The sequence below is a fragment of the Gossypium hirsutum genome, chromosome A12 (assembly GCF_007990345.1).
Source record: "Gossypium hirsutum isolate 1008001.06 chromosome A12, Gossypium_hirsutum_v2.1, whole genome shotgun sequence".
NCBI lineage: Eukaryota > Viridiplantae > Streptophyta > Magnoliopsida > Malvales > Malvaceae > Gossypium > Gossypium hirsutum.
The window spans coordinates 2,415,575-2,430,646 of record NC_053435.1 but is presented as its reverse complement, the minus strand read 5'-3'; the positions used below and the strand labels follow the sequence as shown (position 1 = coordinate 2,430,646).

Below are 15,072 nucleotides of genomic sequence, written 5' to 3'. Positions count from 1 at the left end.
ATATTCTCCAATTTTTTTCTTTGATTTAATGATATTTCTCTCATTTTTTTTCTAAAAATACAATAGGTTTTATTATTTTAACATTTTAAAAAATAAAATAAATTATAATTTTAAAATAAATTTTAAATTAGATGAATGATGAAATTAAAAATTTTAAGATTAATCTTTGATTTTTGTGTTTTATACCCACCTACCTACAGCTCGGGTGTCTTTCAAGGTTTATTACTTTGTTTATATATGTTTGCAAAATCTAAATATCATGAAGAAAGAAAAGATGAAAGCCACTGACTAGTGCTGCGAAGCGCTGTTGGCTGGCAACAAGCACTAGATCGGGATGGCAAAGAAGGGAGAAGGGGAAAAGGGAAGGAGAAATTTACTGGGATGTGAAGAGAAAAAAATCGAAAAGTATCTTATCTAAAAAAAAAGGATAAGATGTTTTCCTAAAAAAGCCTCTTTTTCTGGGAAAACAATAAAAATGTTTTTCGTAAAAGTTTTTTAAGGTAAACAAACACACCTTTGTATGGAAATGCGTTTCCAACGTGAATCGCGATTATGGTAAGAACTAAAAAGTAAAGACCGTTGACGGCCATAACGTCAACGTCGACTCGATAAAGAGAACCAAAAACCAACGATCCTCGTAAACAAAACGACGAAGAAATAACTAATTAACTACCAAACAAAATCCATGGAGTTGCACCATACTTGTGCAAAGATAAAAATGCGCACGCACCCCCTGCCCTAATCACACTGAATTTAGAACATTCCCTACGCTACCCTGTGCCGGATTTCCCCCATCTTCTCTCTCTTTCTCTGTCTAATGGCCACTTCTCTGCAAGTAAACCGCTTCTGCATCCGCGCCGCTTCCGATAATTTCGGCGGAAAATCCGGAGCTCTAAGTTTCCGGAAGCCTCTCAGCGTCAGATGCTCCGGTGATGTCGCTTCTTCCTCTTCCGTAGCTGTGGATCTCGATAACTTCGATGCCAAGACTTTTCGACGTGACTTGACGAGGAGCAAGAATTATAACCGGAAGGGGTTCGGTCACAAGGAGGAAAGACTCGAGCTTATGAATCGGGAGTACACTAGTAAGTTAATCTCCAAATAGAAAAAAGGGGGAAAATCCGCTTATTTATTTAACATATAGAAAGGATTTCATTTGAATTTTGGTAGAAAGTTGATATTTTTTGGATAAAAAAATTTCAGGTGATATCATAAAAAAGTTGAAGGAAAATGGAAACGAGTATACATGGGGAAATGTTAGGGTAAAATTGGCTGAAGCATATGGTTTTTGCTGGGGAGTTGAGAGAGCCGTCCAAATCGCTTATGAAGCCAGAAAACAGTTTCCCGATGAGAAAATTTGGCTTACGAATGAAATTATCCACAATCCAACTGTTAATAAGGTCTATACTTGCTCTTTTCTCCACTACAAGTATTTTTTTACTCAGATTATACTATAAAATGATACAAAATTTCTTTGAAATTAATGAATTACTGGGTTTATTAGTTTCTTTACATAAATATAGTTTTTTTAAATGCAGCGATTAGAGGAGATGGAAGTTGAAGTTATTCCAATTGAAGAAGGGAAAAAACAGTTTGATGTCGTGAACAAGGGTAATGTTGTGGTTTTCCCTGCGTTTGGAGCTGCAGTTGACGAGATGTTGACCTTGAATGAGAAAAATGTGCAAATTGTTGATACAACTTGTCCTTGGGTAGCTAAGGTATCTTCTGCTGTAACTGGTTTGCTGTTTTAGCAATTTTTGTTTCTGTTATCAACTTTTGACCATTGAAATCACGAGTTCTTATTTCTTTTGAAGGTATGGAACACTGTGGAAAAGCACAAGAAAGGGGACTACACATCAATTATTCATGGTAAATATGCTCACGAGGAGACAATCGCGACTGCATCTTTTGCTGGAGCATATATCATTGTGAAGAATATGACTGAGGTATGTCATAAAGTGGCTAGTATTCTGCTCTTGTGTTCTTATAATTGTTTGTAAAAATTGTTTCTCCATGTTGTTTGATTTGTGGAGGCAATGTATGTTTGTGATTACATTCTTGGAGGTGAACTCGATGGATCTAGCTCAATCAAAGAGGCATTTATGGAGGTATAGTCTTTGTTTTTTAGTTTCTTCATATGTAAGATGAACCTGCCATTGTGAAAATGTTCAGACGATTATCAGCTCTTTCGCAGAAATTTAAATATGCCACTTCAAAGGGATTTGATCCAGATCGTGACCTGGTAAAAGTTGGCATTGCGAATCAAACAACAATGCTGAAGGGAGAGACAGAGGAAATTGGTTAGTGGCACTCATGCACCTATCACAAAACACCTTTTGTTTTTGCAAGGAATTGCTACTTGAGAGTTGAGCCACATGTTACATTTTTGGTTTAACAGGAAAATTAGTAGAGAGGACAATGATGCAAAAATATGGAGTGGAAAATGTCAATGATCACTTTATAAGCTTTAACACAATTTGTGATGCAACACAAGTAAGTCAAGCATTTGTGATAGTTTGGTTTCCTTTATAAATTTTTGAATCTATTTTCTTATGGAGGACTTTACAGCATATACTGCTTCTTCACGTATTCTTTCCTCTCAACTGATTATATACCAATTTTTCTGTTAGTCATTAAATTAAACTTGATTTTTCATCTTTTTCAAAGGAACGACAAGATGCTATGTATAAGTCGGTGGAGGAAGACCTGGATCTTATGTTAGTAGTCGGTGGGTGGAACTCAAGCAACACCTCACATCTTCAAGAAATTTCAGAGGACCATGGGATCCCCTCATATTGGATTGACAGTGAGCAGAGAATAGGTCCAGGAAACAGAATAGCTCACAAATTGAAAGTAAGTCTGAATCCAAACTAATCCAATTCTTAATCAACTCTAATTATGCCAGTCAAAAAATTGCAATTTTTATTCTGACTATGCTTCTGCTGGGTTGTGGCAGCATGGGGAGCTGGTTGAGACAGAAAACTGGCTACCAGAGGGTCCCATCACAATTGGTGTTACATCTGGTGCCTCCACACCAGATAAGGTAACTGTACAGTTTGGTTTACTTATAATTTGCATGAATTGTATGTCCTTGTTGTACTCCTTGCTTTGTAGGGTAGAAAAGTGAGGTTGGAAGGGGGTGTGTTTAAGAGTGAGAGAAAACATTTTCAAAAGTGTTCTGTAGGAGAGAAAGTAAGGAGGAAGAAAATAGGAAATATGATTATTTTTTATCCTTATCAGGAAAAAACAACGACAACAACATTTTGAATAAAAAAGATATATTACCTACCTAGCATATGGATGGGAAGAAAAGACATCTATTCACTCTAATGACTACTAATAAAGCCTAAATGTTTTATTCTTGCAAAGACTCGAGATCACTTGTTTATAGTATGAACTTCACAGCTTGCAACTTTATTGGATTGTAGCTAATGCAGGCAATGATCATACCGTAGATGTTGTATGAGCTGATATCATGATTCTTTTTTATAACACAATTTGGTTCGTACATTATATAACTAACCTTTTTCTGCTTAATTGTATTAACCAGGTTGTCGAGGAAGGTGTTTGATATAAAACGCGAAGAATTGTTGCAGGTAGCATAAATATAGGTTTACAGAGGTGCATCAGCCTTTTGATGCTTGTTTGGTAAGCACAATATTGTCAATATAATTAAAACAGCGCAATAGCATGTACCCTTGAACTGTAATGCTGTATGTTACTATATATATTTTTATTTATTTATGATATATGTAAACTTTGAGTACCCATTTCAAAGTACACAGATCTAGACCAGGGTGAAGAGTAGTGAACCGGATTAGTTTTCATGTGTTTTAAAGACATTGCCTTTAGTCCAACGTCCTAGTTAAATCAGCCGTCCTGTTTGATTTGAATACTAAAGAAGTTGGCGTTTTTTTTTTCTTTTAAAAAACTTTATCCGTGTTAATGTGAAGCAACCTTAGATTAGTCTATAATCTGACATTTTTAAGAGGTAACAAATAATGCATGTTTGATTTAGCCTCTAGTAAAATTGATAACGCGTAAGTGTGATAGTATTTTTTGTCATAATCGTGTTTAAAGCCTTATATTATGTTTCTGTTCTTTAATACTACAGTTTTATCCCCCAAAACATGATCCTTTCGTGCGGAAAACAAAGTGGAAGATGCTCGTCCCCTGCGTTTATCTGTTTCCCAGTTCTCCGTTACAATCTCATAGTCGGTAACTAGCAAATAAATAGTTTTGCAAATCAATCTATACAAAATCATGATGATAAAATAAAAAATAAAAAGAAAGAAAGAAAAGAAAGCCCAATAAATTTTCTTCCATCGTCACAAGGACCTACACTTAAGACGCATGAGACATAGATTTGCTCAAGACCCGAGCTACCTACACAATCTATTGGGCTGGATATTTAATAGACCACTCTTTGCATCAGGCTACGTGTCCAGTCTTATAAGCTTGAGATGGCTGGAGCCAGGACAAAGCTGGTACAGCCCATATTAATAATAAAACTAATATCTTATTTAAATCTAATTATAAGAATATATATATATGTTTTTTAATTTCAGGTTTTGTAAAACACAAAGAATGATGAAACTGTAAAAACACCTAAAAGCAAGGGAAAATACGGAACACCGGAATCAATCAGACAGTATTACATTAACATCAACAACCAATCAACTTCCCAAGCTGCGGTTAGTAGAACAGAGTCATTAAAAAAATAAAAAGAAAAACTCCATTGCTGACATTCAAAAAGAAAAAACTTGTACAGATTTTGCCCCTTCAAGTGACACCAGTGCTTCAATAATAGCTTTACTCACTGTTGTTTCAATGAGCTACTTTTTGATCTCTTTAACTCCCATGGCGGTAGACAGCCTTTATAATGAGAGTGCAAAAAGAGGGAAGACATTGACACTTCCTTTTGAGGCATTGAGATTGAGGATAAGCAACTGAAAGCACTTCTTAGCCTCTTCTTTTCACTGTCAGGTCGGAAGTTGGGGTTGTGGCGCACTGCAGACGCTTTAAGAGCCTCAGGAAGAATGCAGTTGCACAATGAACCTACAAGGAGGATCCAAAAATGACAAGGTGAAGACCGACTTCTAATGGCCTAAACAAGACAGGTTACTGTAGCCATTGATTCTGCTTCGGTCATAACCTATATTGGTAAATCATCTCTATCAACAATAATAATATAGCTTCAGCATAAGGTGTATATCATAAGCCTACTAAACACCTCGTGCTCTAGAAAAGTAGGAAGTAACATGTGATAAGCATCTCTCAATGGCAAAAAGTAAATAGAGGGTTGCCTAAAGTGTTAAATTAAAAATTCGGGTTAGAATAGTTCATTAAGGCTCCATCAAGACCAACATATATACTAAAGCATTCAAGCAAAGATATGCTGTTGACCCCAAAGAATTTTAGGCTCAATGTGTTATAGTACCGATTCTTGCAAGTCGATTCACCCACTTTGGTATATGGTTCCCTGTCAGCTTGTAACATATATCTTCACAGAAATGGTTGCAGTTCTTATAAATCAAGTTATACGAGTCACCATTGTAACTTGCAGATTGGTGTTCCACAAATTCTCTCAGCTGGACAGGATCCAAGCATGTTGTTCCCATGAAAATTGATTTCCTAAACTTGAAGCCGGGGCACTGTCGAGGTTCAACCTCAAATACACCACTAGTTGGGTAGTCATGAGCTCCAAAGGCATACTCTACACCTTGAACTGTAAGCATGCAAACATCATGAGAATACTATAAAATAATGCAAAACTATGTAACTTCTTGTTTTATGAGAAAAAAAAAAGTTTATTCAATTTCATGTCTCATGACAGCCATCAGATACACTTCCGTGCTTGTTTATAGATAACCAAAGAAACCTTGAGAATACATCTAGGAATTTATGAAGCAAGGAGAAAATGAAGGTTTTTACTTGTCATATCATAGTTAGTCTAAAGAAGATGAGTTCAGACATCAGAAATTATTAAGGACCCAGCAGAGCATTTATCGGTGAACAATTAGACGGCAAATGCTAAGTTTCTGATATAATAAATCTGCACCAATTCACTGTTTGGTCCCTCCTTCCCGGCCTAACAATAGACAACAACCTTATGCTTCCCCGGTGCCAATGCTATCGCATAGTAGCAAAAGCAATAACTAGTTACTTGAGTTGCATTACGTTCTTGCGCTTTTGCAAATTAAAAGAAAGATAATGACTGACATCTTTTGCATTCGAAGACTTTTAGATACCATTATAACAGTTTCAAGCCAAATAAATAACCAAGAAAACTGATGAACAAAGAAACAAAGCTAACCTTCAACCCCAGTGTGAAAGATACCAAGACCTGCCCAATAGACATAACCATTGACATTTGTTAAGTCATACACATTAAGGTAGACAGGAGCATTGCCAGGACTACAGCCTGCCGACTTTGCTTTCGGAAACATACAAAATTGAGTACCGGAATTGCCTCGGCGTCGAAGAGGCATAATAGTGTGCCAACCATGTTTTGGTTGCAATTTCATTGATACTGAAGAACAAATCAATACTTAGCTCCAACCTGCAGATATACAATGACACCTATATTATGTATGGAGAAATACAAATATGCGAAGGGTTTTAATTCAGCTGACAATCTAACAGCTTTATGATCCCAATGGAAGTCATCTCTTAGTCCTCAATGCTAAAATACTCAGTTGAATGAAAATACCACAATTAGTCTAAATGAATATATAAGTACACCCCAGATCTCATAATAAATTACCATTAGATTCAAGATTTCAAGCATTACTGTATTTGGAACTTTTCTTATTTTGGACTAATATAATGCAGGCACCATTACCAAGGAAATGCAAGTCTCCATATAGACTTAAAGCAATATAAAGGGGAAAAAATTCTTTCAAAGAGGCAGATCGAAAGACCCCAAAAGATGGAGTTTAAAGAGAAACCAAGTAATGGTACTTTGCAATCTTAACTCTAAACAATGAAAGTCAACTAAAAGAACATGGAGGAGCAGTGCAGCTATTTGTTGCAACTAAAGATGCAAAAACAAATCAACCAACTATAAAAGGAGCCAAACCCATGTTAGAAAACCTCCAAATCAAGCACACATTGTACACACAATGATAGAAAGGAAAAATGGAGAAAAAGAAGCATGAAAGAAAGAAACAGGCCTCAGTGGAGAGAAGTGTCAAGAGAAGAGATCCATGATTGAGAACACCACAAGGAAAGGTTGGCCAAAATGCAGGGAAAAGGTATCGTGAGGAGTCAGAGTAAAGAGAGGAGAGTGTGCTGCGAACTGAAAGGCTGAAACCCACACATTTGGCTCTGCTGTTTCTTTTGTTTCTTCTGACAAAAACCAAAGCTGGAGTTGCAGTTTTCAGAAACTATTTGTCCTTTACATTTCTTTGAAAGCTGAAAATCTATAAATTAAGAGAAACACGTATAAAATTAAATTTCTAGTAAAGTATTGTTTTGCTGCCATAATAAAAAAAAGTTAAATTTATGAAGATGTGGATTTAATCCATTCACTTTAATTTAGTCATTTGTAGTTTTTGTACTTTTTAAATTTTAAAATTTCATTCATTTCCAAACGATAACAGTTAAATTTATTAAGTTTAGCTATTTTTAAAATTTAATGCGATAAATATATTATCATGCTAACTTGCTGTTTCCGCATATTACTTATAAAGAATTTAGTTAATAGATTAATGATTGTAATTTCCGCCAAGATTAAAATTTCAAAATCTAAAAATTATAGAGACTTACAATGATCCAATTGAAAAAGATGGATTAAACCTACAGTTGTACACATAATAAATGACTAATAATTAGATTTAACCAAACGAGTTTAATTGTCATTATTTAAGTCAAGATCAAATTTTCAAAATTTAAAAATGTAAAGATTAAAAGTTTCAATTCAAAAAATATAAATACTAAAATTAATCAAATTAAAATATAGGAATTAAATTCACACCTCTCACAAAATATAGGGATTAATTGCAGAAGTTAACCTAAAAAAGCCTCTAATTGCTAGAATATTTTAGTTTTCCCTTGCTAGATGCTTTTTTCAATTTCGTCAGACACAGAAAAAGATATATTTTATGGTAAAATTAAGTAAGGTAGATGGCAAACGTATATTGTACTAGATTTGAATTTACAAAAAAATTAAAACTCTATTTACCATTTTGTATGGGAAATTACTATACCATCCTTGTGTATTTGAAATGAGCCGTATTCTCGTAAGAATACTTTTCTCTTTTCACTTTTTCCTAATAAAATCAATGTAAAATTTGTATATAATAATATTTATTTTAAAATTATTCTTTTCACCCATATTATTTATATATGTATATATATATTTATAATATAGTTGATTTAGTGTTATAAGTCTATTCGACATCAACTCAAGCCAATTACGATATTGTAATAAACAATCGGAATACATTTAATATTTTTAATATAATATTATATTTAACTTTCTAAATTTATTTTTATTTGTAATTTAAATTATTTTTTTATTTTACGTACATATTACGTATATGTTACTGTTATTATTATTATTATTATTAATTTCAAATATTACCCTTCATTATTTATTATTTATTATTTTTAAACACATATTTATATCCTAAATACAATAATGTAGATACCATATTCGAATTCCAAGCAAATTCATCTATCCATCTCAATATACAATCTATATAGTAGCTTTCATATAAAAAAATATACAAATTGTAGCAAAAGAATAATCCTCTACTTTATATGCCAGCTTTAATCTGGATAATCGTGATTCTAATAGTTTAATTATTAATTGAGAGATTTGAGAAGAGATCCAGTAATCATGTTCTAAATTCCTTACATCAAAACTAAAACCATCAACCCAATTCAAACTAATGAACTAAATCCATCCAACTCCCCCATTGAACAAGCCTCATGAACTGAACCGAAGCCATCCAACCATACCCATGAACCGCCTATTCATTAGTTTGGTTTAGCTCAAATGAAATGTCGAAGATTTATCCAATCCTATATCATGTTGTAATTCTTGATTACGAGGAGTTGGAAGTTCGATATCTGCAATTGCTACCATGTGTGGAAGAATATCTTTAAAGACGAATTAGAAACTGAAAAACGAAAGTTGATGACTCACAAGCAAAGCATTTTAATAACATGCACTGGTCAATGTAGAAATATTAATAATTCTTCTATCAACCAAAAGAAGGGCACTCCACTATGGTTGAACAAATTTTGAAACAAAACTGGAAACACGTGAATTCATGATCATTGAGGTAAAAAATGATCACATGTTATCTAGTCAAGGATTGGATTATGGTTTCGGAAAACAAAGCTCGCCCTTCCTTATTCGGATGCATTTCAAAAAAAAATGTAAGATCATGAGAAATAAACTTTAGGTCTCCAAAACAAACAATACCTTGGTAACAAAAGCAATCCAATTCCTTGCAACAACAAAGATCAGTATATGTGCCCTTCAAATTTTATAATAGGTAAATCTAAAAAAATATCAGCTTAGTAATAGATTGGGAAAACAAGATATAGTCATGCCAACAAAATATAAATATTTAAGTTGCAGATTAATGCTTAAACAATACCCAAAGCAGTGATGATCTAAATGTTGGAGATATCAAATGGAGATGATATATTTGGAGACTATATGGAATTAAACAGTAGATTTTGAGCTGTGGGTAACGCTTTCCAAAGAGAACTATTTGTCCCGCACAAAGTTGCTAGAGGGTTAAGACAAAGGTCGTCCTCCCGAGATACAATGAAGCTTTTGAATTTCTTTTGGTTAGCACAATCGATGAATTCTCTAACTCTTACTCTAATTTCTGAAATTGGATTGACTGTAATGTACATTGTGACCATCATGGTCTCTCTATTTATATGCACTCAATGGATACTATTTTGAAGAGTCACAACCCTTCATGTTGGGCATACTTCTTAGAAGAAACATTTCCCATGGAAATGTATCCACTGGATGATAAATGATCACTTTTTAATTTTAATAGTGTTCATGAATAATTAATTTGCAATCTACAATTTCCAACAATCCCCCACTAGATGACTAATTCCAGAAAATAAGTACACAACGATTATGCATAAAGAAGGGTGTTCGCAAATTAAACATTCCTTTAATGCAAACTCTTAAAGTATTAACAAAGTGAATGGTGGCTAGTCGCTTGAACCATCACACTTAAAGTTAATACTGGAAAAATTTCACATAGCCATAACATATTAGAGTAAGAGTTTATTTGCTTTAGCACCATTATGGCCATGTACTCATTCTGTTTCATGAACATGTACGAGAGAAAACCATAAATAAAATCTCGTTGAAATGACACCACTTTATGTCCATATAGGTGGATTTCATGGCAATTAATGTCCATCCATTAAGAGTAAAACCCATCCTCCTAAAGCATAAACACTAAACCCTTTGAACCTCGAAACTAACTTTTGGCTAGAATAAGGTAAGGTTTCCATTATCAATGACGCGATTAGAATGGTTTTGATCTCATCTTAGTGGTGGTACTCTTAACCAAATCCCTTGACAAACCTTTAGTCAATGGATCCGCTAAATTGTCAATTGACTTAACATAAGTAACAATTATCACATCGTCTCTAATCAATTGTCTCACATACTTATGTCTCAAACTTATATGTCTAGAATTTCCATTGTACACCTTATTGTACACTTGAGACATGGTGGATTCACTATCATAATATATGGAAATGGCAAGCCTACTTTGTGGCCACAACTTTATATCTAGCAAGAGATCTTTTAGTCATTCCACTTCCTTGCAAGTAGCTGTTAAGCTATAAATTCAGCCTCCATAGTTGAATGTGAGATACAAGTTTGTTTCTTAGAGCCCCAACTAATGGCTCCACTTTTGATCGTAAAAAATCATCTTGATGTGGACTTATTGTCACTTAGACTTGTAATTCAACTTGCATCCGAGTAACCTTCTAGTACTGCGAGATAATCATTATAGAATATTCTCGAATTTTTTGTTTTCTTAAGATAGCCAAAAATCCTACAAATTCATTTCCAATGATCGACACTAAGATAATTTGTAAATCTCAACAATTTGCACATAGCAAATGCAATATCGGGTCTAGTGCAATGTATTACATACAATCGACTTCCAATTGCGCTGGCATACTCAAGTTGCACTATAGCCCTGCCATTATTCTCACTTAACTTGAAGTTTGAATTGTATGGAGTGTTCAAATTCTTGATATTCAAGTGTTTGAACTTTTCCAATACTTTCTCAATGTAGTGAGACTAGCTTAGTGCAAAGCCTTGTTGGGAAATATGCCCATATTGTAGTAAAGATGTAACTATTTTCTATTTATTTGAACGATGAATAAATAAATAAAGTTAATTTCACATTTCACTATTATGTCTTTTGTATTTATGTCTTTTATATTTTTCATGCATAGCAAAATTGTAACAAGCAAATATTAGCTCATTATTTGTCTAAAGTTCAAACCGAAGATAAGTAGCATTGTAAAGAACGTTTATATTGTGAGAAAGATAACTTACTTCAGTAGATAATCTAAATGAGTCCATAATCCTGTAAAAGAATCAAAGTGAACATTTGATTCAAATACTGAGGAGGATTATTATGTCATCTACAATTTCAATTGAGAAAATGACTACTCTTGGCTATCGGAGCAGTTGACTCCATGAGTAGAGACATAGATGTATTCATTGGTAGAATGATACATTAGACTGGACCAAAGATGAATTAATTTTGACTCCGTTTTTGAACTAATTCACTTGTGACGTTCATGGTGTGATTTACCTAAATCCTAAGTTAGTCAATGACCATATGTATGCAACTCATGTGCTTTGCTATAAGTGGATGCTTATGCTCTAAATATGATTGAGCCTATAGCCAGTATTTTGGGTACATGATTTGTGTATGGCATGACTTTACTAGCAATAATGGAATTCATAGTTCAATTAAAGAGTTAATTATATTATCTCATTGGCATTGTATGGATTGATAAATATGGAACGTGGCTACAGGTTGCTCATTCTCGAACGAGCAATTTATCACATTCATCCGTTGACAGTGGTCATATTAATTATTAAAAAGACACAATGGTGACAATGAGATAAAATAGGATTGTATTGAGTGAACAGATTTAACTCAAAGGAATCAAGGATATCATATGATGGTAACACACACATGACGGGGCATTGGATAAAATAGTTGGATGAATTGCATTCGTAAAGAGTATACAATAAGGAGTTTTCAATCATGATACTTCTTATAGACTGACTCCATGATTAAGTAATTGTGAATTATTGGATCAATGCTTCTAGACATAATTGCAATCATTAGAGCCTAATGTATATGTCCGATTGGTCCCTCCGCTAGCTCAACAAAAGCTTGATCAGACTGCATTTGAATTAGAAGAAAATTCTACGATTTTGAGAATAGTTTAATTAAGTCAATTTATTCAATGTGGAATTAAATTAGGTGGTCGTGAGAATTGTTCAACTAGAGAATTTGACTAAAGAATTTTCGTGAAAAATTAATTTGGAAAATCTAAGTGATTTTTGGAAAAATTATTTTTGATCAAGGAAATTTAAATTAATTAAATCGATTAAAATTAATATGATATTTTTAGAAGTTAATTTTCAAGTCAGACAATTGACCCAATGAATAATTGAACTTGAAAATTGGACCTAAGATCATAAATTAGGCCAGAGAGCCCAAAACCGAGACCAAGACCCAAAAATTGGTCAAATCGCACTCGGTATGTGAAACCGAGCTAATAGTCCAACCGGTGGCTAGATCGGACCGATCAGGTCGTCATTGACCTAGACCGAACTAGCAATAGCCTAACCAACTCGAGGTGTCGTAAGGGTGTCGCACTTGCATCACTAGACACGACGGTACCGGTGGCGTAACGATGGCGTCCCGGTGGTCGATGGCGGTTGGTTGTCGGTGCACTCCTACTGGGACTCTACTAGAGAATTTGGTTTCAGATTAATTATTTTAAAATTAATATTATTTTAATAGTTTAATATTAAATTTAATTTAATACTTATTTTAATAGTATTTATTAATTTAATATTAAAGTTATTATCTTAATATTAAATTTAATTTAATGTTTATCTTGTAGATAAATATTCTATTATTTTAATAAGATTTAATATTAAATTAATATAATAATTATTAAGATAAATATTAGATTAAATTTAATATTAAAGTGATTAAATTTAATCATAATTGAACTCTCTAAACTCTCCTTATATAAAGAGAGTCTTGTGTCATTATTTACACACACTTGCATTCAAGAGAAAGTTGTAGAGAGAAAATTCTCTGAAGAGATTATTCCATAAAATTTCTAAATATATTTTTTTAATTTACAACTTGACCCAAAAGTTTAGAAAATTTACAAAATTACCCCACTGGTAATTTTTGTGGAAAATTTTCTAATTCAAAGCGAGTCCACACTCGGTAGACATGAGCTTGAGAATAGTAGAGAAGACTACTCGGTTAAAGAGCTCATCCTAGAATAATCGAAAATGTATAATTTTAATTAAGTGTTAATTACTTTAGATATCGCAACCAAGATCTTGTTTTGGAAAAAAAACTCTAGTTTTTCCCTAAATTTATTTTTCCGCTACGTTTTCCAAACCCATTTTTCCAACAAGTCCCTTTCATGCTTTTGAACTTTTATACCTAGAATTGTATATACCTCGTTGAGATCCTTCATCTTAAAATTCGAGGCTAGATACTTTTTGGTCTCATGATCACCTTACATATTCGTCCCAAAAATCAACAAATCATTTACATAAAGATAAATAATTACACCATACCTATTGGTGAATTTAGTGTAAATACATTTATCTACACCATTATGTAAAAAACCATATGACAAGATAACCGAGTCAAATTTCTCCTGCCACTGTTTAGGCACTTGTTCTAAACCTTATAATGACTTGATCAACTTACATACCTTATGTTTATTCTTAGAAAGCAAAAAGCCTTCCGATTGTTTTATATAGACTTCTTCTTCGCGATCACCATTCAAAAAAGTCGTCTTAAAATTCATTTGATGTATATGTAATTTATGGTTAGATGCAAGTGCCATAAGAATTCGAATGGAGGTCATCCTAGCCACTGGTGCATAGGTTTCAAAATAATCCAGGTCTTCCTTTTGCCTAAATCCTGTAGCCACCAACCTAGCTTTAAAGGTTGAGGACCCCCTGTTGGAGTATTCTTCCTTTTAAACACCTATTTAAACTCGATAGGTTTCAATCCTTGAGGAAGATCAACTAGAATCAAAGTATTGTTGGATAATATTGAATCCATTTCATCATTAATCGCTTCTTTCCAAAATGTTGCATCCTTAAAAGTCATGACTTCACTATAGGATTGTGGATCACCATCCACATTAAACATTATGGGGATCTTCCTAATTACAGATTCTCTATTTCCCTCAATAAGGAATGCTAGAGATTGCAAGGAAATGAAATCGGGACCAAAGTCCTTTATTTTTCTCACTCTTTGACTTTTCCTCTGCTCTATATCCTTATTGTCACAAAGACTTCTCTTGGTTTTGTCACTTGAGATCATTGGTTGGTATTCTTTTTTCCGAATCCGTTGAATCATTGAAAACTTTATTTTCAATGAATACAACATCTATTGTTTCAATTATCACATTTGACACTAAGTAAAGAATACGATAAGCCTTCGAGTGTTGGGTATATCCAACGAATGCACTATTAACAACTCTTGGTCCTAACTTTATTCTCTGTTGGTCGAGAACTCTATAATAAGCCAAACACCCCCTACACTTAGAAATAATCTAAGTTTGGCATCCGACCCTTCCATAACTCATATGGAGATACTTTGAATTTTCTCGATAGTATTCTATTAAGGATATAACATACAGTCAATAATGCTTCACCCATAGATCATACGGAAGTTTAGCATTTAACAACATCAAGTTAACCATATCCATTAAAGTATAGTTCTTTCTTTCTGCCAAACCATTTTATGGTAGAGCATAAAGCATGGAACACTCGTA

General features: G+C 33.5%; 2 protein-coding genes across 6 annotated transcripts; one reads left to right on the top strand and one right to left on the bottom strand.

Annotated features, from left to right (window-relative positions):
• The first annotated feature begins 541 nt into the window (after positions 1–541).
• Positions 542–4,318, top strand: LOC107947395 (4-hydroxy-3-methylbut-2-enyl diphosphate reductase, chloroplastic). Of its 3 annotated transcripts, XR_005906009.1 has the most exons (11): positions 542–1,082; positions 1,201–1,397; positions 1,536–1,715; positions 1,812–1,943; positions 2,031–2,105; positions 2,192–2,297; positions 2,396–2,490; positions 2,665–2,850; positions 2,954–3,040; positions 3,548–3,645; positions 4,112–4,318. XR_005906009.1 is itself a non-coding variant. In XM_041082462.1 (10 exons), exons 1-10 carry the CDS (start codon positions 818–820, stop codon positions 3,566–3,568), a joined length of 1,344 nt encoding a protein of 447 aa, XP_040938396.1. In that variant the 5' UTR covers positions 542–817; the 3' UTR covers positions 3,569–3,765. The 3 variants fall into 3 exon arrangements, 2 of the variants coding, with proteins under 2 accessions (XP_040938396.1, XP_040938397.1); XM_041082462.1 differs by lacking the exon at positions 4,112–4,318 and having other exon boundaries at positions 3,548–3,765; XM_041082463.1 differs by lacking the exon at positions 4,112–4,318 and having other exon boundaries at positions 2,954–3,051; positions 3,548–3,602.
• A 304-nt stretch (positions 4,319–4,622) lies between these two features.
• On the bottom strand, positions 4,623–7,483 carry LOC121210815 (deSI-like protein At4g17486). 3 transcript variants are annotated; one of them, XM_041082465.1, is made up of 5 exons: positions 7,173–7,415; positions 6,449–6,559; positions 6,314–6,343; positions 5,438–5,725; positions 4,623–5,055 (listed from the first exon to the last, which is right to left on the bottom strand). In XM_041082465.1, the coding sequence occupies exons 2-5, from the start codon at positions 6,522–6,524 to the stop codon at positions 4,814–4,816; spliced, it is 636 nt and encodes a 211-aa protein (XP_040938399.1). In that variant the 5' UTR covers positions 6,525–6,559; positions 7,173–7,415; the 3' UTR covers positions 4,623–4,813. The 3 variants fall into 3 exon arrangements, with proteins under 3 accessions (XP_040938399.1, XP_040938400.1, XP_040938398.1); XM_041082466.1 differs by having other exon boundaries at positions 6,461–6,559; XM_041082464.1 differs by having other exon boundaries at positions 6,314–6,559; positions 7,173–7,483.
• Positions 7,484–15,072: the final 7,589 nt, after the last annotated feature.

Excerpts from the sequence above, each read along its gene's own strand:
- LOC107947395 (XM_041082463.1), top strand. The coding sequence starts at position 818 with ATGGCCACTTCTCTGCAAGTAAACCGCTTCTGCATCCGCGCCGCTTCC. Across the intron at positions 2,491-2,664 it reads CAATTTGTGATGCAACACAA|GAACGACAAGATGCTATGTA; the intron begins GTAAGTCAAGCA and ends TCTTTTTCAAAG. Across the intron at positions 3,052-3,547 it reads CCAGATAAGGTAACTGTACA|GTTGTCGAGGAAGGTGTTTG; the intron begins GTTTGGTTTACT and ends TGTATTAACCAG.
- LOC121210815 (XM_041082464.1), bottom strand. The coding sequence starts at position 6,524 with ATGAAATTGCAACCAAAACATGGTTGGCACACTATTATGCCTCTTCGA. Across the intron at positions 5,726-6,313 it reads CTTTCACACTGGGGTTGAAG|TTCAAGGTGTAGAGTATGCC; the intron begins GTTAGCTTTGTT and ends GCATGCTTACAG. Across the intron at positions 5,056-5,437 it reads GAATCGACTTGCAAGAATCG|GTTCATTGTGCAACTGCATT; the intron begins GTACTATAACAC and ends TCCTCCTTGTAG.